The following is a 27017-nucleotide window of genomic DNA, read 5'->3' as shown; positions in this document are numbered from 1 at the left end:
AAAAAAGAAAAAAAAAACAAAAACAAAATATCATCAAACGGAAATGAAATTATGTTGTTTTTTAATAGGGCGACAATTTTATCGTTTCACCCTGTACGTATTTTATTGTTAACCAAGAATATGAGCGTAATGGATAAAACCGTATTTTGCGCATTCAAATTTTTATTCACAATTTATATTTTATTCATAAATATTTCATCATTATGTCTATTTTTTCATTAAGGACATAGTTTTTTGTTACAAAAAGGTTACCGCATATCAAGGCCTGAAGTCCGCTCGACGATTAGGGTTAATGTGCGTGCGGTAATCATTGGGATAATAGCGTAGTAGTCGTTAGTAGTGGAAATTTGGTATAATTAGATTATTTAAGAGGACGGTTCAATAAGAAGTTGTTTTCATTGGACTTTAAAATGACAATAAAGTTCCACAAGTGGTCAGATCTCAGAAAGAAGCTTTTGAGAAAAAGATAAATGAAAACAACTTTGTACATTAAAATCTTTCTTTTCCAACTCTTAAAAGATTAATGACTTACTAACAGGAGGGGGACGCGAAATATGCTTAAATATGATATTTTAATTTTTCCAGATTTCTTATATATTATTATAAAATCGAGATTTTAAAAGTAAAAAAATATTTGGTTGCCATCAGCTAAAATCGAAATCGAAAGCAAAACTGTAGCATTCAAAGCTGGTGACGTCATCACTGTACCAATGTGACACGCATATAAACTGATTAAAAATAAACGAAGATGAACGTCCAAAATGTATAACGAGTTTTTCAATTTTGACCCCTTTTTGAACCCTTAAAAACCATTTTAACTGGCTTAAGACCCATTAAAAAAAAAGATCCATAAATAAGCCAATTATTTTAGGCTTTTTTCTAATAATTACTTTTAAAATAGTGAAAAAAAAACCAAAAAAAAACCGCCAAAATTAAAAAAGTCTACAGAATATGTGAAGACCAAAATGCTTAAAAAATAATTATAACGCTTTCTTTACTTACTATTCGTCACAAGAAAACAGGGGATAATGCAGAAGTGGGCATTCCTCTCTCTCTCTCTCTCTTTCTCTCTCTCTCTCTCTCTCTCCCTCCCTTAAAATTTATTTTGAATATCTATCAGTCTGACACCCCACCCCGCCCCATTGTTATCGAGACATTCGGCAATGAAATATCCAGGCAGGAACCCATGAAAGGAAGCGAGTTAGACACCCCATCCCCCCCCCCCCAAGTCACTCGTCAAGTGACGTACCAATGCCATGACGAGAAACCCTACCTGCACCCCAAACGAAACAGCGTGCGGGAAAAATAGCAAGAGAAAAAACTTTTAGCGGGAATGACGTACGAGAAAGAAACAGAAAAGAAATGAAGCTAAAGAAATGAAGCTGGTCACATCGGCAAACGAATGTCAACAATATAAATGCGATTGATACCAGCCAACATGATTCGCTCGATAAATTAGAAGATCATTCAACTTTAATCTCATTCCTCCGAAAAGGGAATATGTCAAAGACTGCGAATATACCTTGCCTCAGAAATATTGGAATGGGATACATCCCCGATTGGGGAGGACAACAAAATGACGCGATGAACACCAGCAATGTGATTTATACGGTGAAATGGCAACCCTCTCAACTGAGTCTAATTCCTGGAGCCGAAAAGGGAATACATCAAAACTACGAATGCACCTTGGCTCAGATATGTGGGAATGAGATGTCCCAACGTCGGTGGTTGAGAAACGAGCGAGCAGGAAAAATAAGTGGATAAACGAACTTCGAAGGACATCGAATCGCACGCCGGCGAAGCGGGACTGCCTCACACATTAAACATTGGAACACTGATTTTTATCGGATACCTAACCATCGGTTGAGTTGCACGTCCTCACAGTTAAGTATCGTTCAATATCGTCTCACCCCGCCTCATACTTCATAAATGCCGACTTGTTGGACTGAATTGTTTTTTTTTTCCTCTTATTTTGAATAATTTCTACGACCTCATATGACTCAATCATTATTCCACTTGGAGGGGGAAAAAGATCAAAAAGGAAGGAAAGAAAAGAGGCTATGTTAAACAATTTTCTTTACCGTTGCCCTCCCCTTTTTTTGACCCGTTGGACACTGTCTGCATGTTACCTTTTATTATTATTTCTGTTGAATATTTTGTCTTGGTTGTTGAATTTTAACGGACAATAAATGACATGAGTATAATACATATATGACCGTGTTGTTCCGTTATTTATTGCCTAGTATTTCGTCAACCGTGAATCTCATAAGAACATTCCACGACGGAATTACTGTCCAGTATCTGCGTAAAGTGCTACTTAGTCGTGATGATTTTACGGCCGGCACGTACACATTTTTATTTTACGATACGTTTCGGGGATAAATTCCCTCTTGGGATTTTTCAACGGGGACGTACCATCATAAAATCAAATAAATATTTGTTGTAAAATAATCAGAAAAAAATAAAAATTTAAATTTTTATAAAAATCAAATACAATTTATGAATACCAAGCTACTTATAAAAGGTCAAACTCGAAAAAAGAATTTGATCTTAAAAAGGTCAATCTGCAACAGTGATGCTATCTATCTGACTTGATAATCCCCACAAAAGGTTTTGTACGTAATCTTTTAGTAATTCATTTGAAATTAATACACCTTAGAAACTAATTGGTTATTGTGTGACTGTTACGTTTTAGAAAAAAATCCAAATAATTAAAACAAGACCTACACACTTACACACAAATAAAACTTTTTTGTCCTTCACTAATTTATACCCCTCTCTCTCATTTTACTTACACAAACGCCTGTTGCTCTCCCACCTCTCTCTTTTCATGATAAACATTGAAAAATGCGAAACTCTTGATAATTACGCTTTATGCAAGAAAAATAAAAACAAAAAACGGGATATTTTGCCCACTTAAAACGCGTACCAATGAAGATGTCAGAAATTAAAGATAATAATCATATTTGTCAGTTCATGTGTACATCTCATTAAGGCGTAGACTATAAAAACAAATTTCCCTAAATGATCTCATCTTTGGTGTTTATGGATGTCAACAAAGGAACGCTTGCCTCATAATATGATTGTAAACGCGAATACAACATGAATACAACCAATAGATTTCTCATCAAAATTTACCCGAGCAATTCCTTCATTTCACCGCCAGTTATGGGTATAGTGTAGTAATATGTGTCCACAAGATTGAAGTTTAACATAGTGCATATGAGTGCATGGGAAAATATCAGCAGCAGCGAAGGATAGCTGGCTTACAAAGAGATTAGCAGCAGCAGTAGCCGAAAAAAGCATATATGCAAATTAGTAAGTGTGCGCGAGAAGATTTCTAATAAAAATTTAGCCGAGAAATTCCTTCATTTCACCGCCAGTTATAGGTATAGTTGAAATCCAAAAGGCAATTACAGACAATGAAAATAACACTTAAATCACCAACAAAAATGCGAATGGACAAAGAAAATATAAAAAATAATTTTGAAAGCAGCAGAAACACTATTATATAGTTTAAGTTATGCCATCGGAGACTACCTGTGATATGGATAAAATAAGATGAACACAATAAACAAACAAACAAACAAACAAAACACAATCCAGATAAGTTTATTTTTATTACAAGCAAAAAGTATACACACACGTCTTCATCCATTCTCTTAAAAAATTTCATGTTCCCTAAAATCCTGATTCATAAAACCTTGTATTTGTTATCAGTAATTATTTCATTGTTGTGTGTAGAAATGTTCAATCATTATTAAAATATATTTTATCATCGTTAATAATTCTTGATTCCATTTACATCACGTTAACTTTGCTGTGTGATAAAGCATTTGGATTGCTTGTTAATACATAGTTACCAAATCGATTTTTAAAAAATATATCGTTTTAAGCAAAAACAATATTACGTACTTAACTGTCATGTCGAAAATAGTAATATATAAAAATATTAGGAAAATTTATCGAGTAGAAAAGTGCTATTGTAAAATGTCTATCGTTATAGACAACAAATGTTGCCGCCATGACACAAGTAATCTAAAATATTCCTTTTAGAGTTATGTCCCCTGCATGTAGCCTCCTATTGTCTACTTTATAACGTCTTAAAAAAATGCGATTTCACCCAATTTTCCGTAAAAATTACTTTTTACTAGAAACAACATTCTATTCAATGATTTTAAAGAATTTTTGGAGATATTACTATGTTCGACACGATAATTAAGTACGTATATTTGTTTTTACTTAAAACGACACAAAAAAACGGTTTATTGACTCTATCTTAACAAGCACTGCATGTAGTTACCAACCGTACAAGTCTAAATAGTTGAGCAGCGGCTTGGTTCCCATCAGTTTTGACAAATAGCAAACAGAATCCTGAACAGAAGAGTATATTGTATCCCAACTATCATCAATGGACCTGAGGTAATCTCCTTAGCACCAGACAAAGTAAAACTCTTTGCCAAGAACTTTACAGTTAATTATACCCTTTGCGACCAAGGCCACCAACTCCAAATATTTCCTCCCATATCAGAAAACACACTATGTGATATACAAATATCTGTACGTGATGTTGCCAAGCTAATCAAAAACCTTGACTCCAGTAAAGCAACTGACGGTATTTCAATTATAGTACTAAAAAAAAATCAACCAGAACTAGCGCTCATCCTTACAAAACCGTTTAAACGTTGTCTTAAGGAGAATAGTTTCCCATCACCTAGGAAAATCTCATCAGTATGCCCTGTATTTAAGAATTCAGGTGATCGCTCATCCCCCTCTCAGTACAGGCCAATAAGTTTCCTGTGTGTCATGAGTAAGTTGCTGGAATCTGTGTTAAATAGAGAAGTAACCAACCATCTAAGCAAAAATAACCTTCTTAGTAACATGCAATATGGTTTCCGTTCTGCTAGATCTACAGCAAATGTGCTTACAGTTATATCTCATAGGATTAGCGAATCTCTCGACAGAGGCAACCTTTCTAGGGCAGTTGCTCTTGACACATCAAAGGCCTTTGATAGAGTATGGCATAAAGGTTTACTTCACAAGATCTTTAGCTATGGTATAGCTGGAAATGTTTTCTCAATTATGAAATCATTTCTCTATGATAATTTCATAATAGTAGTGGTTGATGGGCAGAAATCTTCTTGATCTACATTAATGATCTTCCAAATCACATCTTTACATCATTCGTAGACATTTATGCTGATGACACTACCATCTATGGTAGCACATCTAAGACAGTAAACGACCAAGTTCTCTCTGATTCTCTCTCCTCTAATCTTGAGCACGTGGTACAACGGGGAAAGAAGTGGCTGGTTATTTTTTATGCATCTAGAACCAAGCTTTTATCTTTCCATCATCAACGCTCTGATTCTCATTTGGCATCAATTGAAATGAATGTCTCTCGTCTTGGGGAGGCCTCATGTTTTGACAAGCTTCTGGGCGTCACCTTTCTCACAGAGATGCTGCGAGTTTGTCTTTGCTTTATCATTATTTTCATGACAAATGCTCGACTCAGCTTCAATCTATGCCCCCTCCTCGCTAAACTTTTACAAGAAACACTCGTCTAGTTGAAACCACTGTCAATAACTTTCCCCACTCTTTAACTGTGCCTAAACTTAAACGTAAATTCCATGAACAAAGCTTCTTTCTTAGAACTGCACGCCTGTGGAATTGTCTTCCGTTTTCCTGCTTTCTAGCTGACTACAATATGGTCGTCTTCAAGTCTAACGTAAACAAGTTCTTGATGAATCGCCCCCTTAAGTAATCTAATGGATGCATATTGCTGCACTACATTCATAACTGGCGTGCAGTTCTAAGAAAGAAGCATTGTCCGTGGAATCTATGTTTTGATTTAGGCACAATTAAAGAGTGGGGAAAGTTATTGACAGTGGTTTCAGATAGACAAGTGTTTTTCGAAGACGATTGGCAAGGGGGGACCAAAAATTGGAGCTCAGACGAGGACTTGCCGTGGAAATAACGATAAAACAAAAACAGGCTCGCAACGTCCTTTCTGTGGAAAGAGGTTGCAGGGGAAGAGAAAAAGACATTCCCAACTAAGTTACAGTCTATTTTGTACTTTGTCAAGGCAGGGTAAGCTCTTCTGCCCAGATGTGGCAACAATACTCCATTCCTGGACGTGCCTAGCTTTTATATAGATAGAGAATTGCATCAGCAGTGAGATATCTATTGGAACGGTAGAAAGATCCCACCATTCTTCTAGCGACCTTGGCAAAAGATTTGATGTACGTGTTCCATTTCAGGTCAGGAGTAAAAGTCAAGCCCAGAAGCTTGTCAAAACATGAAGCTTCTCCAAGACGAGAGCCCTCCATTTCAATTGATGACAGATGGGGATCAGGACGTTGATGATATAAAGGTAAGAGCTTGGTTTTAGATGCATTAAAAGTAACCAGCCACCTCTTCCCCCATTAGTGTCATCAGCATAGATGTCACCGAATGATCTGAGTATGCGTTTTGGCAGATCATTGATGTAGATCAGGAAGAGAGTTGGGCCCACGATGTATCTGACAAAGATTTGATGAACTGTAACATTGATGCCAAACCATGGCTTTAGTATTGGCATGATAAGATATGATGACTAAAAAAATGTTTCATAGACTTTATTTTCAATTGCATCCTCTTACAGAGAGAGAAAGTATGTGTGTTTGTGTGCGCGTGTGTGCGTGTGTGTGTGTGAGAGAGAGATAGGGAGAGGGAGAGAGAGAGAGACAGAGAGATCAAAAATCTATAATATAAAATTTTTTAATGCATTTGTCTATGCTTTACCCTCTCTTTTTGTCTGTTTCCACTGGGATCTGCGTTTGCGTCAGATATCATATTCTTTGCATGACTTGAGAAATGAAAATTATAGAGATTAAAAGAATAAAAATGTTAATATGAGGTTGCCAGCTAAATATTACTTCACCTGTTTTGGCATAGTGCTTAAAATGTTTGCTTATGAATTGGGAGACCAGAGTTCAATCCATGGTAGATTTGTACAAAAGATAAAAAAAAAAAATGGTATGTAACATTTAAGTTGTATTTGAAAAAGTCAACAACTTGAATATTTCTAACACTGACTTCGGAAGACGATCATTGAATTATTGTTTTTTTTAATATTGTTTTAAAAATCTTTACATTACAAAAGAATCCATTGTTTGAGGTGACAAATATAAACAGCAGAGAAGGGAAGAGAGGGGGGTAGGGGTTCAATTTCTATAAAATCATGCTGCCACTTATATATTAACATCCGCATTTACTGAAGGATTTCAGATGAAGAAAGAGATGCCATGCGAGAATAACTGACTCAAGTTAAAGACAGAAATGCAAGGATAAATTTGTAAGTGCAAAATTTAAATACAATTTTTCTATGACTGGATTAAATTTTTTAATAAATTATAAATGTATGTTTTTAAGAAATTCTTTTCCAAATCTTAATCATTTGAACAAAATTTAATTATATTTAAAATGCAAGTTTTAGTTATTCAATCAAAATTGGATTTAAAATTGGGGGTAGAATTTAAATTATATTTAAAATAAAAAATATTGGGTTTTAAATTTAAAGTGTTTGTATTGTTCTTTATAATTAATTAAATTAAAATCAAAATGGCTGCAACTTTCAAATTTAAACTGTATCTATTTAACAGTATTATTTTTAATTAATTACTTTAAGATCAAAACGATCGCTGTTTTATAATTTTATTTGTATTTATATGAAAAATATTGTTATTTTTAATTCATTTTTTTTTACACGGTGGTCACCACTTATCAAGGCCCGGAAGCCACTCAGGGATAAGGGTTATTGCAAGTACAGTACGTTAGTGTGGAGATTTAATGAAATGTTTACTTAAGAGGGCGTTCATTAGGAATTTGTTTACGTTGGACTTGAAGACATCCAGGTTGTAGTCAGGTGGGGAGCAGACAGACGGAACAGAGTTCCATAGGCGTGCAGTTCTAAGAAAGAAGCTTTGCTCATGGAATCTACGTTTTGATTTAGGCACAGATAAAGAGTGGGAAAATTTTTGACAGTGGATTCAGCTAGATGGGTGTTTTTCGTGAAAGATTGGCGAGGGGGGACCAGAGATTGGAGTTCAGGCGAGCACCTGCCATGGAAATAACGATAAAATAAGGATAGGCTCGCAACGTCTCTTCTGTGGGAGAGAGGTTGCAGGGAAGAGAAAAGAGCATCCCCCACTAAGCCACGAAGTCTATTTTGTACTCTGTCAAGGCAGGATAGGCTGTTTTTAACAACTCCTGCCCAGATATGGCAGCAGTATTCCATCCTTGAACGTACTTGGCTTTTATATAGATAGATAGATAGATAGATAGATAGATAGATTTTATATAGATTAATTTAATTGAAATCAAAATGATAGTTGTTTTAACATTCAAATTATATTAAAACGTTTTAAAATCAAAACGATTGAGACTTAAAATTGAAAATGTATTTAAATTAAAGTTATTGTTATTTTTCCATTATTCACTGAGCGTTGCCGAGTGATACCCACGGAAAAATGGGCTCTAAAGTGCAGAAGTATCGAAATTATTGTTAGTTTTAATTAATGAAATGAAAACCAAAAGGACTGCATTTTAAAGTTTTGAGAAGTATTAAAAATATAAATGGCTGTTGTTTTAAAATTTCAATTGTATATTTTTCTTTTTGATCGATTGATAGATTAAAATGGTTGCTATTTTAATATCTAAGTTGAATTAAAAATCAAAATGTTTACTATTTTTATACATTGTTGCGAATTAAAAAAATGTTTTATATATTGTTGCGAGTTAAAAAAATGTTTTATATATTGCTGCGAATTAAAAAAATGTTTTATATATTGCTGCGAATTAAAAAATGTTTTATATATTTTTGCGAGTTAAAAAAAATGTTTTATATATTGTTGCGAATTAAAAAAATGTTTTATATATTGTTGCGAGTTAAAAAGATGCTTTATATATTGTTGCGAGTTAAAAAAATGTTTTATATATTGTTGCGAATTAAAAAAGGTTGTATATATTGTTGCGAATTAAAAAAATGTTTTATATATTGTTGCGAGTTAAAAAAATGTTTTATATATTGTTGCGATTTAAAAAAATGTTTTATATATTGTTGCGATTTAAAAAAATGTTTTATATATTGTTACGAGTTAAAAAGATGCTTTATATATTGTTGCGAGTTAAAAAAATGTTTTATATATTGCTGCGAATTAAAAAAATGTTTTATATATTGTTGCGAGTTAAAAAAATGTTTTATATATTGTTGCGAATTAAAAAAATGTTTTATATATTGTTGCGATTTAAAAAAATGTTTTATATATTGTTGCGAGTTAAAAAAATGTTTTATATATTGTTGCGATTTAAAAAAATGTTTTATATATTGTTGCGAGTTAAAAAATGTTTTATATATTGCTGCGAATTAAAAAAATGTTTTGTATATTGTTGCGAATTAAAAAAATGTTTTATATACTGTTGCGAATTAAAAAAATGTTTTATATATTGTTACGAGTTAAAAAAATGTATTAAATGAAAGTTTTTGTCTTTTTAAATTATTAGATTAAATTAAAATCAATATTTAAATTGTAATTAAATGAGAGTTATGATTTAAAAAAAAATTAATTAAATTCAAAATGGTTTCGTGCATTAGCAAGAACCGTGTATAATAAAGAAAATCTGTACGATGTCACCTGACGGAAACAAAATATCGTACTCTAATAATCATGTAAATAGATCAAGTAATTTCATTTTTAAATTAAAAATTAAATTTTATGGCTAAATTACGCGCGACAATCTCACGATAACCATCTTGAAAACAGTTTTCAAAAAACAAGCGAGATAATTCTAAATCAGATTTTAGAAAGCTATTCTTAACACGGGGAGAAAACGCATTGGAAAATTCACTCAAACATGATTTTCTTTATAAAAAAACTACCTGATCAATTTACGTGATTTTTTGACGTACAATTTTTTTCCGCCACGACTACATACATTTATTTTTGTTTTTCATATCGATGGAGAATTCTGGACAAGAACTAATGGTTGTTTTCACATTTAAGTTGTATTTAATACCAAAATGTTTGATGTATTAAATTTTAAATGTATTTAATTTTATTTCTATTTAAAATGAACGATTTTTAATAGATAAATCAAATTGTAATTCAATATTTGCTATTTTAACATTTAATTACATTTAAAATCCCATTGGTAGTTTATTGAAGATTTTAATTGTTTTTAAATGAAATTTATGTTTCTTTTCAATAATTTAATTGAATTTGAAATCAATATGGTTCCGTTTTTTCTAATTTAAATTGTATTTAAAATGAAAGATATTAATTTTAATTAATCAATTAAATTAAATATAGTAGAACATTTAATTATATTTAAAATCAAAATGATTGCTATTTGAAAATTTTAATTGTTTTTAAATGAAATTTATGTTTCTTTTCAATAAATTATTTTGATTTGAAATCAACATAGTTGCGTTTTTTTTAAATTTAAATTGTATTTAAAATGAAAGATATTAATTTTAATTAATTAATTAAATTAAAAATGGTAGAACATTTAAGTTTATTTAAAATCAAAATGATTGCCGTTTGAAAATTTTAATTGTATGCAAAATCCAAATTATATTTTTTTCAAAATGAAATTCAAACCGAAATAAGGTTATTAGATTTTAAATTTAAATTCAAGAGGGTTAATGTTTTGAAATAAAAGTGGCCGTTCTTTCAAAATGGAAGTTCAACTAGATCACTCTAGTCTTTCAGTCAACGTTGGTACAACGGATATTAGTGTATGCATCGAATGTCCTTAACCGACTGTGAAATAAAATAGATATTTTATTTCATTCGCCTACTTTATCGTCAAATATGTTGATGCTATCCTCGTTTAATTTTTCTTCTTTATTTACGTCATTTATTTATTTACGTCATCCTCTTACCCATACACGGCTGTTAGTAGCACTATCTCTCTTTTACCTCTCTCGCTACTTCTCCTTTCACCCATCCTTCCTCCTTCCATCTAAAACATTCCATATAAAAACAAACAAGCAAGATTATCAGAGTTTCATATTAAATGCATTGAAGCAACACAGTTTTTGATAATTTTAAATTTAAAATGAAATTTAATTTTTTTAAGATTCATAATTTCCATGTTTGATTATTTTTCAAATATTTTTAAACGGGAGAAAAATGAAAAAGATAAATCGTTTATATAAGAGAAAGAATGATAAAGATAGGTTAGTTTGCCAAAGATAGATTAGTTTGGAAATAAATTTCTTAAAGTCGTCCAACACATGCCTCTGCTCCCGTCGATGTTGATGATGATGTTGATGCTGATGAGTCTTCCTGTCAATCTTTTTTCATATGATATGCACAGATTCGAATTTGATGGTATGGCCACATTGAAAAAAAATTAATACGAGTTTTAGGTTTAGAAGATGTAGAACAGTTGAGCTAGCAGGTCCAGTTCACAGAGGAAAAGCAAGAAAATCATGTTGGAAAGTGATAAAGTGTTACAAATAAACTTAAGAGAAATACGAATAAAAAACAAATTTGTTTCGAAATGAATTTCTTAAAGCATAGCGTGTAGAATGGACGATAAACTCCTCCCCCTCCTCCTCTTCCTCCTGCTACTACTACTACTACTACTACTGTTGCTGCTGCTGCTATTCATGATGATGATGATGATGATGATGATGACGACGACGACAATTATCGTTTGTTTTTATATGATAAGCGCAAATGAAAATTTATGTTTTAAGGATTGTCTTTTATTGGCGGGACAAGAGGAAATATTTTTGAAGTTTTAAACTTGAAAATTAATAATCATCCAGAAAAAGTTCTGCAATGTTATTCCATGAAGAGATATACTTAAATATCTGCAGAAATGTGAGGAGTGTACTCACTTTTATGATGCACTGTATATATGTATCACCGATGAAGACTGAAGGATCGGTCTAAAATTATGTACTTGTAAAAAAAGTTTTTTAATTTTTTTTCATAATATTATTTTGTATTCCTGCACGTCACCAATTGAAAACGAATAAAGGAAAGTTATAAGCTTTTATACTTTTCGTATTCCTTTTTATACATTTCCATTCATATATATATATATATATATATATATATATATATATATATATATATATGAAATAAGAATTACAGTTAAGTTTACCAAAATGATCGAAGATGGCAAAACTAAAGTAAGTTATAGATATTAAAGAATTAATATTTATAAAGTAATCTCAACCAGATGTAAAAGCTCGATAAAACCAAATAGGAGATAGAGCTTATAATAAGAACAAGTAGTTAATAAAACATGTTAAAAACACTTTGAAAAAGAGTTAAAAACATATTTAATTTTAAAAAGAAAACACTAAATAAGTGGCTAGTCCTTAATCCGCGGAGTTTCGGAGAAATACTTTCCTTCTCATCAGAGTGTAGGATTTAGCAAAATGAGGGATCGGATTTTGCTTGCAAAAGTATTAAATGAAACTACAAGTACGTTATAGATCTTACTTGATAACAAAACGTGAAGCAGCGGGAATAGGGTGAATAAAAAAGTGATTTTACGTGAGTAGAAAGTCTGGTGAAGGGTAAAATATCCAATGATGGTAAAATCCAAAGATGCAGAATCCAAGAAAGTTAGTTACATTTCCATTCACACAAGTAAAATCCAAGGGAATCGTGTAATTGGAAGATGATCCAAAGTAATCCAAAAGGCAGAAATCCGTGGAATAATTCACAAATAGGTACAAGGAAAAGGGAAAAATTCCAATACATTATTAAAAGAAAGATAAAATGCGCGTAAAAAAAATTATACAGCTCGACTCTCGAGGCAAAGCTGAATTAAGGAAAATGCATGAAGAAGAAGAAAAAGGGAGGAAAAAAAAGTTGAATGGCGATTGGAATAAATTTAAAATAGAAAAACCAATGTCAAAATGATCCAGACAAGATGACGTTAAAGGCGCCAAAATTTGAAGCCAAAAAGAGGTCAATTAAAATGTACACGATATTATTTAAGTATTAAATTATCAGCAGGAGTTTTTGAAGGAAACCAAATGAAATAAGAAGAAATACAAAATAAATACATGCACATGTAAATACAAACATACATACATACATATATATGAATACATACAATTACACATATACCTATATATATATACACACAACAAACACACCCAACTACACACACACATATATATACATATAAGTAAATTGATTCAAGGATTGCCTTTTATTAGCAGAGCGAGAGGAAATACATTTTGGAATTTTAAACTTAAAAATGAAATGAAAATATATTCATCAGCCCAAATATAGTCTGATTTGTAAAGAATAGTTTGTGGTGCGAGAAAGTGTTTAGGTTGATAGATGGAATCTATTTTACTGTACACCTATGGTCCAATTTATTTCCATGTTAGGAAATATGTCCTGGTCATTCGGCAACAAATGTATAACTATGGGACCGACCCATGTGTTACACTAAATGTCTTAGAAACGGTCCCATGATGATGTGGTGATGGGCCAGTCGTTAGGATCTGAGTATCAATAGGAAAGGCATACCTGAGATGTTGGATGTGAGTGTGGGGCTCCTTTTTCTTCCAGGACAACGTCTTGATCTTTGAGGGTTCGACATTCGGGCTGGAATTTTCTTCGTCCTCAGGCCGCTTTGTTCTTTAATGCAGACGCAAAAAACGACGCGCGACACAGGTCGCAATTTATATGAGAAATATAACTATTTATTTTATTAAATATATACAATATATGTATATTACAATGTTAACAATTTACAATGTTAACAATTTACAATGTTAACAATTTACAATGTTAACAATTTACCTACACTTGAGATTCACCATTACTTCTTTAAAACTAACCAAACTAGTGCCGAGGGAGGGGTGCAGAAAGAGTCGAGAAAAAAAAAGGGAATTATGGAGATGCATTTTTCTATGTATCCCTCCGCTTACGGCCAAATTACCACCTGGCCATGGTGAAGGGTGTGCTAACTATAATGTAGTGCCACATTACGAAGGAATATGTGCCTATATTAAAGATGGCTTTCCATGTGGTAGGGATATCTCCAGAAAAGATCCTAACTTACTCTATATGTGCTTCCGGGTTGCACTTGCTCACACTTCTGCGTTTATATTTACTCTCTATCGCCCCCACAACAGCGGAGTTACTATCTTTAAAAGCATATCTGAGAAAATTGACCACATCCACATTCACGTATGTGGAGACTTCAATGTCACAATGTGGAATGGTTAACCCACTCAAACAAGATCGATGATGAGGGGAGGTTCTGTCACGATTTCTCCGTTGCTTATTGCCTCACTTAGATTGTTCATGGTGTGCCCAAAACTGACGGCCAGTATGCGAGCCACCAAGACATTTTTCTCACAACTTGCCCTGAACTATGTTCAGTTTCTGTTCTGTCTCCACTTATACTCTGTTGTATCAATTAAGATAGAAATGAAATGTAATAAGTCCTCAGACGTACCTATCCATCATACAGTATATCGATACTCTATGGCTGACTGGGATAGCTTCCGTACATTTATATCAAACCTACCTCTGCGTTCCATGTTTAAAAAGGATGTGTCCTCTACATTATCAGACCTTACAGAATGGTTAATTGTAGGTATAGACCTTTTCATACCCTCGAAAAAACTCCAGCAAAAACCTAACAGCCAACCATAGTTCTCTCCAGAATGTGCTGCTGCCATTGCGCATAGAAATCACTTTTTCTATTACTTCAAACGTAATAGATGTACTGAGAATAAAACCGCTTTCAGGACTGCTAGCAACTACTGTAAAAAAATTAATAAAGAATGCAAGAGAGTTGTATGTTCAGTCTAATAATCCAAAGTAGCTAAGCAAACAGAATCCTGAACAGAAGAGTATACTCTATCCCAACTATCATCAATGGACCTGAGGTAATCTTGTCAGCATCAGCCAAAGCCAAACTCTTTGCCAAGAACTTTGCAGCTAATTCTATCCTTTGCGATCAAGGCCGCCAACCCCCAATATTTCCTCCTGTATCAGAAAACACGCTATGTGATATACAAATATCTGTACATGATGTTGCCAAGCTAATCAAAAACCTTGACTCCAGTAAAGCAACCGGCCCTGACGGTATTCCAATTATAGTACTCTAAAAACTTCAGCCTGAGCATTCATACTTACAAAACTCTTTAAACCCTGTCGTAAGGAGAATTGTTTCCCGTCACCCTGGAAAATCTCATCAGTATGCACTGTATTTAAGAATTCAGATGATCGGTCATCTCCCTCTAAATACAGGCCAATGTCTCATGTGCGTCATGAGTAAGTTGCTGGAATCTGTGTTAAATAGAGAAATAATCGACCATCTCATCAAAAACAACCTTCTTAGTGACACACAGTGACAGCAGATGTTCTTACAGTTATATCTCATACGATTAGCGAACCTTTCACTGGGGCAACATTTCTAGGGCAATTGCTCTTGACATATCAAAGGCCTTTGACAGAGTATGGCATAAAGGATTACTTCACAAGATCTCCAGCTATGGTATAGCTGGAAATGTCTTCTCAATTATTAAATCATTTGCGAGCTTGTCTTTGCTTTATCGTTATTTTCATGGCAATTACTCGACTGAGCTTCAATCTATGCCCCCCCCTCACCAAACGTTCACAAGAAACACCCGTCTAGCTGAAAACACTATCAATAATTCCCCCCATTCTTTATCTGCGCCTAAACCTAAACGTAGATTCCATGAACAAAGCTTCTTTCTTAGAATTGCACATCTGTGGAACTGTCTTCTGCTTTCTGCTTCCCAGTTGACTGCAATATGGTTGTCTTCAAGTCCAACGTAAACAAGTTTTTGATGAGCCGTTCCACTTAAGTTAACAAATTTACCAAATTTCCATTACTATCGATTACTATATTGTCCAATTGACTACTGTACACTCTTTAACTCTTACCCTTTAGTGGCCTTTGGGCCTTGATAAGTGGTGTTGCCTATGTAAAAAATATTGCGTACAATATAATAATTAACAGATAATTTGTACTATAATAATAAATACAAAGCAGGGGAGGGTAGAGGGATAGCTCTAGATATATCTAAGGCTTTTGACAGGGTATGGCATGAAGGTCTTCTCAGGAAAATCAGATCATACGGTATCACCGGAAGAATACTTAACATAATTAAATCCTTCTTAGATAAGAGAAAAATCCAGGTTGTGCTCGATGTCGTGCATCTAAACAATATGATATAATTGCGGGAGTGCCCCAGGAATCTATCCTTGGACCTATATTATTCCTAATATTCATAAATTACCTCCCTGACAAAATTGTCTGTGAGGTGGGTATGTATGCTGATGACACCACGCTCTATAAAAGACACGACATGAAAACAAATGAACACGTATCTAGAGAAATGGCAGAAACACTAGAGGACGACCTCCATTCTGTAGTGGAATGGGGACAAAAATAGATGGTCACATTCAATGCTACCAAGACTAAACTTGTTTCCTTCAATAATTACAAGAAACATTCTCTACCACCAATAGCAATGGCCAAAGACTCTTTATCTGAAAGTACATCTTTTCAGCTCCTCTGCCTAACGTTCACAGAAAACATGAGTTGGAAAAATTACATTGAGAGCTTTGCCAGGACCGCTGTGAAAAAGGTAGGTTCTCTCTGCTGTGCTAGAAAACTACTAACACCCGAAAGTATCCTGTACCTCTATAAGGCCACCATTCGCCCATGTATGGAGTATTGTTGTCATATTTGGGCTGGTGCATCTGCTACTAGTCTCTCACTCCTAGACAAGGTTCAAAAGAGAGTCGCCAACGTAATAGGTCCTGAACTGTCATCTAAGCTTAAACCTCTGTCCCGTTGACGAAATGTTGCATCCCTCTGCCTGTTCTACAAGTACTTTAACGGTGAATGCTCCAACTAACTGCAAGCACTTGTACCCCTTCGACGTAAATAACCCCGACAAATCTGACAAGCAGCAAAATTCCACCCGTTCAAAGTTGAGATCCCTAGATGTAAGAGAGCCTTCTACTCTAAATATAAAATTTGCAAGAATGAAAATATTATATTTAAGCATATTTTACGACCGAACTACGCCGGACAGTCTGCTAGTATATATGATTGGTTGAGTTTTCTCCGTACTTGCAGATGTGTTTCATAAAGAAAACTTGCAATTATCAACTAAATGTATACTCATACCATGTAATGCCACCTATTTCTCTAGCTTGATTGGAAGTGTGAATACATTTGTAAGGAATATAAGATGGAAGGCTTACCACTTCGATAACCACCATACAGAAATTAACCGACCAATTGATGGGCAACCCATGAACTGGAAAATACCAATCTCAATGAAGATGAAGCACAAAGAAAAGCGGTTGAATACTACAAATTAAAACATATATAAACACTAAAAAACAAGGAGATTGAAAATTTTGAAAACGACTTACTAAGCCTAATTAAAAATGTTAAATTTAAAAATAACAAAAAATATGTCACCCAAACACTTAAAAAATAAATAAATTTTCAAAATCAATATAAAAATCCACCAAAATGAACTAATAGTCCTGAAGGATGAAACTAGAAATATTTATACCATGGACTATATACAATATAAAAACTTCATATGAGGAACTTAATAAAAATTATAAAACAACGAATAGGTCAACACTAAACAGAATAAACAAAGAAGCATAAAATATCTTAACTTAAACTTAAAATAGACAAATATGCTGAAAAACAGAACCAGTACCCCAAGATTTTCTTTAAAAGATCACAAAGACGACTTTAATATAAAACTTTCAATAAGACTCATTTGCTCCTCTAAATCAGATGTAGGGTTAGTTAGTAAATATATACTCGATAGAATTATTCCTAAAATTAAATCTGTAATATAATACCCATTATGGCAGTCCTCTACCTACGTCATTGAATGGTTTTCAAACATTCACAACAAAAAGAAATTTCTTTCTTCCGACATAAAATCTTATTACCAATCTATATCACCAATCCTATTAATAACATGTAAAATAACTGATATAATCCCAGACGAAACCAATATAATACTATTAGCTAAAAAGTCTATAATAACCTTTGACAACAAATTTTGGACCAGAAGTAATACCCCTGACCATTTTAACATTGAAATGGGTTGGACCGACTCAGCTCAGGTCACTGATCTAGTTGACCTTTTCCTCTTGGGTGAAATTCGTGAAATACTCCACAAACAATTCTGATTGGATGGAGGCTTTTACATAGACGATGCACTCTTCTTAACTAACTACACAAATACAAATTGCGAAAAAGCAATTAAATCCCTACAGAAAATTTTTAAAGATTAAGGACTTACTATAAAAATCGACTCTAATAAAAAAAATAGTTAATTACTTAGATGTAACATTAAATCTTACAAACTCTAGTTTTGAAGCTTATAATAAACCGAACGAATCTGTACTATATGCCCATAAGGAATCAAACCACCCTAAGTCAATATTGAAATCAATAGTCCCTACTGTCTCTTTGAGAATATCTAAATTATATTCTAACAAATCTATATTTAATAAAAACACAAAATAATACAATGATGCCCTTAAAACCCAGGATACAAAACACAGATTAAATACCAAAATAAAACAGATAAAGATACAAATTACATAGAAAAATACATTAATTATAATAAACCTAGTAAAAATAATATGGCTATGTCAACCCACAAAAGAATTGCAAAATTAACCAAACCACAATACTGCATAGTAAACCACACGCATCAGTCATTGATACTAATAGACCCCAACACCATGACACCTTGGCATTAAACGTAAAAACAGACATAGGGACACCTTCTGCTTTAATCTTCCATACTCTAAAAATGTTAAAACAAACATAGCCAGAGAATTTTTCAAAATATTAGAAAATAATTTCGAAGCCCCCACTAGAAATACAGTAAAAATTTTTAACAAGAACACGATCAAAATATCTTATTCAACAATGCCAAAACTACATGAAAAAATAATTAGCAACAGCAATACGAAAATTTAAAAAATACAGAATACAAATATACAAACTATGGCAAGTTGTAAATGTAGAAACAAAAACACATATCCTTTACAAGTTGCAAATTAAAAAGTGTAATTTACAACTGCACAGTATCAAAAATCCCAAATGTAACACTAACACACAATTAATGAATAACAACACCCCCATTAATCCATCAAACAGTTTAATACAACCAAATCTCTTACATAGAAGTACCCCGGTTAATCAAACTGAAAGCAACTATTACAACTTTATTAAACAAAATGCTGTATATTTTGGATCTACCTCTGCATTTATAAAACACAGAATCTTCACGCGTAAACATTTTTTCAAAAAAGATCCTTAAAAAAACAAACAGCTTTAGCAAGATATATTTGGCATCTCAAAGATATGAATATCCCCTTTAATTTAAAATGGAAAACACTAGGCTCTTATGAAGCATATAAGCCTGGTGACCAATTCTGCATCCTTTGTAGATTTGAAGCTCTGGCTATATTAAAATTCAGTGACAATAAATCAACACTTTTAAACCGAAAAGACGAAATTTTTTCCGGTTGTATTCATAAACGTTGAATGAAGTTTGACATATTTAAACCCTCATAAAATAATAAAAATAATCTGATTATTAATCTGAAAAGACGAAATTTTGTATACTGTATACTTTGGATCTACCTCTGCATTTATAAAACACAGAATCTTCACACGTAAACACTCTTTCAACAAAAAACTCATGAAAAAACCAAACAGCTTTAAAATGAAAAATACTAGGCTCTTGTAAAACATATAAACCTGGTAACAAATTCTGCACCCTTTGTAGCTCTGGCTATATTAAAATTTCATGACAATAAATCAACATGTTTTAACCGTAAAGACAAATTTTTTCCCGGTTGAATACGTAAACGTTGGATGAAATTTGACAGATTTAAACCCCCGTAAAATAATATTAATAATCTGATTATTAATCTGGTTATTATCGTTTTTAATCCATATATATATATATATATATATATATATATATATATATATATATATATATATATATATATATATACTAGCAAAAGTACCCGTCGTTGACTGGGTTCAAAAACAACCTACAGAAATGGACTCTAATTTATGAAAGCATGATAGGTTATGAAAAGGAAGGGTTGTAAATTTGGGTTGAATTTGGGGGTATCAAAACCAAAGCAAAATATGATGAAAGTAAAAATAAAATAGATAAACCTCATAATTTATTAAACCATAGCTGTTCACACTGAAACACTTATCACAATATTCTGTGGATCTATATTAAAAAACCTTGTTAAACTTTGTGACATATTTCCATTCTATGAAGGTCAGGTGCGAACGAACACCCCATAGTTTTATTATACCATATTTTTTCAAACTGAAACATAATTATCAAAGTATACTTACGCAGATAGATATGAAAAGTCTTTATTAAAGTTTGTGTCTATTTCCATTCTATAGGGGCCAGGCGCGAACGCAGACCCCACAATTTTATTATACCATCCATATTTAAGTTAAAACATACTTATCAAAGTATTATTATGTACATCTATATCAAAAACATGTGTAAACGTTTTTTTAAATTTTATATTATTTATTTTCATACTTTGTGTACCAGGCTCGAACGTAGACCCCACAATTTTAATGAACCTCGGTTCTGCCAGATCAAACATACCCATTTCTGTGTCGCGATACATCTTCTATCCTTATATGTAATCAGTTTTTTAAAAATAGTCAACCATATAGGAGCCTATTCGTGACCAGATACACACACACACACACACACACACACACACACACACACACACATTCAGCGTTATATCTATATATATAACATGAACTCATTTTTCTCCTGTGATTTTTACCTTAATAGGATTAAAAATCAAGACATTTCATGCAAATGTAATATTCACAAACTGCAGCACAATATCTGAGGTGTGTTCAAGGCATATTACTTCTCCACTTACACGATAATCGTAGATTCCTATATTTTTTCTGCTGAGAGTTCACTGCCAAAATCGGTTAAACTCAATGAAAGTAGTAAAATCTTTTCTCTCTGATTAATTCCCCCCCACCACCACTTACACCGTGTCCGGGATCGTTCACAAGGGACAGTTATGATGTAACGCCGGTTTGGGTTTTTTTACTTCGTAGTTGCTTAAAAAACTGGAATGGAAATTTACAGTGCCTTTCCGTTCCGTTTTATTTCATTTTATAGTTGCTTAAAAAAACTGGAATGGATTTTTAACGTTCCTTTTCGTTCTATGCTTTCTACTGGGTGAAACGCACCATGGACTTAAACGAATCGAAGGGTTATTTTGCCATTTTTTTTCGCTTTTCGCTGTTTTTTTTGTTTTTGTTTTTCCGACCACATTCAACATTTTTGTTCCTTATTTTTGCTTTTTATGTTTCCTATTTTTTTAAAGTTTTACGTTTGTTCGCTGTTTTTTTTTGTTTTTGTTTTCCGATTTTTTAAATAAGTTTAACATCGTTTTTTTTATAATATTTAAACAGGATTATTACTTCGCTTATTCTTTGCTTTACCCCCCCTCCTCTTACACACACACCTCCAAACAACCGGGCAACGCCGGCTACCCCCGCTAGTTAATAATATTAATGTAATAATTTAATAGCTATTATTGTTATTATTTTAATTATTTTATTAATATTATTAGTATTGTAATTATTATTATAACTATCATTATTATTTTAATATATCATTAATACTATAATCGTTACTCTTATTTACATCGTTTATATATTCACTATGTTAAACATCACAATAAATTATGATTTATCTCCCCTTGATCACTAAAAGTCTTATATTTCTATTTCAATTTCAGTTGAAAAATTTCAGTTGTCTCCCACGATTTTAATTTAAAATTTTTAATTTAACGTCCAACGAAAAAACAAAAAACAAAAAAACACTTAAACCATACATTAGAACAGCGTTTTCAAATTAATAGAAATTTTTTTTTCAACAACTCAGAGACAGGATATACAAGCATGCCCAAAGATATATTGACTGAAATTTAAAAATATTTTTAATGGAGACAAATAAGGTAATTTTCTTCTTTTATTATAATTTTGTTTCTTTCTTAATCTTATTCCTAATTCTCTTAATCAATATAAAATTAATAACCTCGTTCTTATTTCTTTTTAATATTTGCCTTACGACAAATATGTTAGTTTTATTTTGCTGCCTTAAACTACCCCCTCCTATTTTTGTTGATGAGGAGATTTTGTTCCAATGATTGTCAAAAATTATTGCCAATTTCAATAAAATGAACATCATTTCCAAAAACGATCGTACAATCGAGGTGATTTTGTTTGTTTTTTCCTTTTGAAAATGATTTTTAATTCACAGTTATTAATCTTTTTACACATTGGCTACTGTTTCTTTTAAAATTATTAATATATTTACTAATACATTAAAATAAACTCTGCTCTTTAGACCCCAGGTATAATTACTTCTATATAATATAATTTAATATAATATAATATAATATAATATAATATATATATATATATATATATATATATATATATATATATATATATATAATATAGTAATTTATAAAATATATATGGTGATTAAGCTACACTGAATATTCTGCGTTTCATCCACTATCGGATTCATCAGGCTTATGCGCATAGCTTAATCGCCATATATATTTTATAAATTACTAACTAGCTCTACCTACGTATTAAGCACTTTTGAAGTAAATACTTTAAGTTTACGCATAAATCTATACTTTCGTATATTAAATTTATGTGAGTAAATGAAGTAGTTATATACACACACACACACACACACACACACACACACACACACACACACACACACATATATATATATATATATATATATATATATATATATATATATATATATATATACTAGCTGTACCCAGCCACGCGTTGCTGTGGCTCAGTTTGTTAAAATGGAATACATTCCTTAAGAAAAATTGCATTTTGTTCGTTTATTTACTTTTATTATTCTTTGCAATTTTTTTAATCAATAAAAGTTTTTTTGGGGGGGGGGAAATATTAATTTTTACCATAAATTGTTAGGCGAAAGTTATTTTTCAGGAAAACTTGTACTTTTTTTAAAAGAAATTTGGCAGTAAACGTTTCTCTTTGAAAACGGAATTTTTATTATAAAAAGAACAGACGAATGCTTTGCATGAACACTGTAAATAGTTATGTGAATGTAGAGAAAAGTTTGATTCTTTTTTTCATGAGAATGTAGAAATTATTTTTTTTTAAAAGATGTTCAGAAAATAAATAGAAAAATACTTTCATCATTAATTATGCAGAAAAATAAATAAAATGTTGATTTGGTGTTTCACCATCATGCTTATAAATTATGATAAAACTTGCTGAGTATGCGCTGTTTTACGGTTGTTGTAAAAATGGAACGGAAACTACAATTTCGCTCCGTTTTAATCTTTCTTAATTTTTTAATTGTGCCCCCAAACGAATATAATAAAAACAGTAACATTCAACAATTGTACTTTATGTATATAAAACACAAAATATTAAAAAATTTTTTTTAAAAAGTTAATAACGAAAGGGAAATAATTCCATTTTTAAACGAAAAAGTTAGTTTGCTATATCTTTTTGATATTTTTTACATACGTCCAGCTTACCATTCACCTTGGAAATGTCGACATTTATAGGTTGTCGGGTACGTTTACAACGAATAAACACTCCAATCTAGTAGATGTATCAGAATTTTTGTAGGAATTTTGACACCCCATTCACGAAACTGCGAATAAAATATAAAAAAACTCGTAATTTCTCTTTTAAAAGTGAGTTGTTTATTTTCTTTATGAATTATACTTCCAAAATAAACTATTAAAGTTGTTTTAAAAGTAATAGAAATATTTTTTTTATTTAAAAAAACAGTAATGAATTTTACGAACTCAATATTTTTCAATTTTTAAACTTTAAAAATCTATCAAAATTTTTCTATTGATTCTATTTTTACGATATTTTCAGGATCAATGTGAAATTTTATGCTCTTTCCAATAAACCGAATATAATATTTTAGACAAACGTTTTTTATTTAATTCACGCCCCCCATTTTCAAGTGTCTATTAAAAAGTAAATAATTAATTTACACACCAAAGTTTTATATATCACAAATTGAAGAGAAAAGGTCAATAAATAATATATTCAAATTTAAAACAAAAAAGTAGTCTTTTTTAGTAATTTACCTGTAAAGTTCGAAGTTTTTTTTTGAACCACGTTGTTTGTTTTTTTTCTTTTGTTTTTTGTTTTTAATGAAACCTTGGTCCTTGCTCCTTTAATTGAAAAAAAATTAGGGCTTGAATTACATTTTTCGAGTAGTTATAAGCTTGGAAAGACAGCGGGTCGAATAATTCACGCCTCCCATTTTGAAATATCTATTAAAAAATAAATAATTAATTTACTCACCAAAGTGTTATATATCACAAATTGAAGAGAAAAGGTCAATAAATAATATATTCAAATTTAAAACAAAAAAAAGTAGTGTTTTTAGAAATTTACCTGTAAAGTCCGAAGTTTAAACCCTTTTTTTTTAAAAAAAAACACGTTTTTTTTGTTCTTTTTTAATGAAACCTTGGTCCTTGCTCCTTTAATTGAAAAAAAAAATAGGGCTTCAATTACATTTTTCGATGAGTTATAAGCTTGGAAAAACGGGGTGGAATTATTCACTATTTTTCACGAAATTTCTGACACATGTTAGAACGGCTTTCGGAATAGACACCCCTAACCTTGCCAGCATACCCGAAAAGCTATAAAAGTTGACGTGTCGAATGTGAACGATGAGTTGGACGTAATATAAAAATGTACCGAATTTAAAAGGGAACGAAATTCAAATTTCCGTTCCATTTTTACAACAACCGTAAAGCAGAGCATTCTATGCAAATTTTACATAACTTACTGTATTAATGCTATTTTTTTTAAGCAAAAAAATATTCAGGTTTGGCTATAAATCCTAAACTCATTTCACCCTAAATAATTTAGGTGACTGAAATAGGAATCTAATTGAATCTTTAATTTCCTGATAGTATGTGAGAAATTTATTTTTCTTCGAATTCATTAATACGGACTGTAGGGGCTTTTTTCGGAATGTTCCTGTAAAAAATATTTTTTATTGTTACAAATTACGATGTTTTATTTATATAAGAAAAGCAAAAATAAATTCTTGCGTTTTTTATTTACTACTGAAAACCATAACTTTAGTAAAGGTATTTTTTGTTTAAACAAAATAAAACATTTTCACTAAGAGTTAAGTAAAAATAATTAGTTCATTATATTCTGCGATCATTATTTGATAAATACTGAAATTTTCATTAAAATTGGTAAATTTCCTGATTTTTGGTGAATTTTTAAGTAAAGGGAAGGGTCAAAATGTTTATACACTTTGAGCGTCGGCATTCATTGTCTGTCTCTACCATTTTCGATGAATATTTGATAGCAAAGCGACCACGTGTGGTTAATTTAAATCAAATTTCAATCACATGGTTACATTATCAATAATCATGTGATTAAACCCATTGAAAATTTACCGATATTGTAAACACATTATGTTTACATTAAACCTATGAGACCTAAATATCCTTTTCTGAGAGTTAAAAAACCTCGCGAGATCAGGAGAAAGAAATGTCCAGAAAATCGCTAGATTTTTAACTTTTATCATCTGAAATTTTCAAAAATCGCTAATTCCCCCCCCAAAAAAAACTCCATATTTTAACTTCCTACAATAAAAAAAATATAAATATAGTATATTCAATATATAAATGTTTCGTGTTTTCTCACTATATGTTTCTGGAATTATATTGAAGCGATTTGCTCCCCAGAAGGCTTACATATTTTATCAGTTAGTTTTACCTGTTTTTTTCAGAGAGGGTTTTTTTTTGTTGTTTTTTTTGCAAGAAACAAATCATAAACTCAAACTTTTTATGATAAAAGTTAAATTGAAATATAGTGCAAATCAAACATCACGATAATGGTGCAACATATTTTGAAATTAGAAAAATAAAAAACCAAAACACTTTGTTTTAGCATGTTAAAAGTATTTAGGTTGGTAGATAATTAAATTCTACTGTATTGGTATAAGTTTTTTTTCTTGCTGTTGTTTCTTGCTTTTTACAATTTTCGACTAAATACTTCTAAATTAAGCAGGATTGCTTAGATCGTATTTTAAACTAAACTTCGGAGGTTGGAATGTCCCCCCCCACCTAAAATGTACTTGGAAAAATCGATTTTATAGCGAGATTTAAGAATGGTGAGCCGAAAAAAGGTGAAAAACAAAACAAATAATCAATAAATAATTGTTACCAAAGCCTCGCGAATAAATAAATGCTACTTTTTTTTACTTACATGAATGAGTATATTTTATGTTTGAAAGTATTTTCAAGCGCTTTTCTTTATTTTCTAATCTAAAATTGCGGGTGTGTGGGTGCGAAATATCTCCAGATTTTCTAGAATTCCCCGCTAGATTGCAAACGAAATCTCCAGATCTAGCAGGAAAACCGCTAAATTGGAAACACTGGTCACGTGACAGGAAGCGGTAATAAATAATTGTCCATAAATAAAAAAAAAAATAGCCTATCGGTACAAAGAAAACCACCTATTTATCATAGAAAAATTAAGTATAATGTTATAATTAAAAAGAAATATATAAAAACACAGATGGATATAGTAAACATATTATACCAAAACGTGGAAGCCATCCGTCCAGTGTTTTTTTAGACTATTAATTGCGAACGAACCAAGAGTTACATTTATATATATATATATATATATATATATATATATATATATATATATATATATATATTGACCTTGCTACTGTACATGCGAAAAGTCACCAACAAACTCGTCTATAAATATTTGGTCTACAGGATTGAAATTTGATATATAGGGTATTTCGACCTAGCACACTTTCAATTTATGTTTACGCCGATGAAAATTGCTGA

General features: G+C 31.6%; 1 protein-coding gene across 1 annotated transcript in view; it reads left to right on the top strand.

The window, feature by feature from the left end:
• Positions 1-27017, top strand: part of LOC145291120 (uncharacterized) — an 81512-nt gene that overhangs the window by 10171 nt on the left and 44324 nt on the right. The window contains exon 2 of the mRNA XM_080136635.1: positions 1496-1724. Within this exon, the coding sequence (XP_079992761.1) occupies positions 1496-1724 (229 nt within the window). The remainder of the gene's footprint in view (positions 1-1495; positions 1725-27017) is intronic.

This window comes from Euprymna scolopes, chromosome 12 (genome assembly GCF_053919585.1).
Source record: "Euprymna scolopes isolate OS-2025 chromosome 12, ASM5391958v1, whole genome shotgun sequence".
NCBI classification, from domain to species: Eukaryota; Metazoa; Mollusca; class Cephalopoda; order Sepiida; family Sepiolidae; genus Euprymna; species Euprymna scolopes.
Note: the sequence above shows the minus strand (reverse complement) of the source record. Positions and strands in the feature narration are given on the sequence as shown.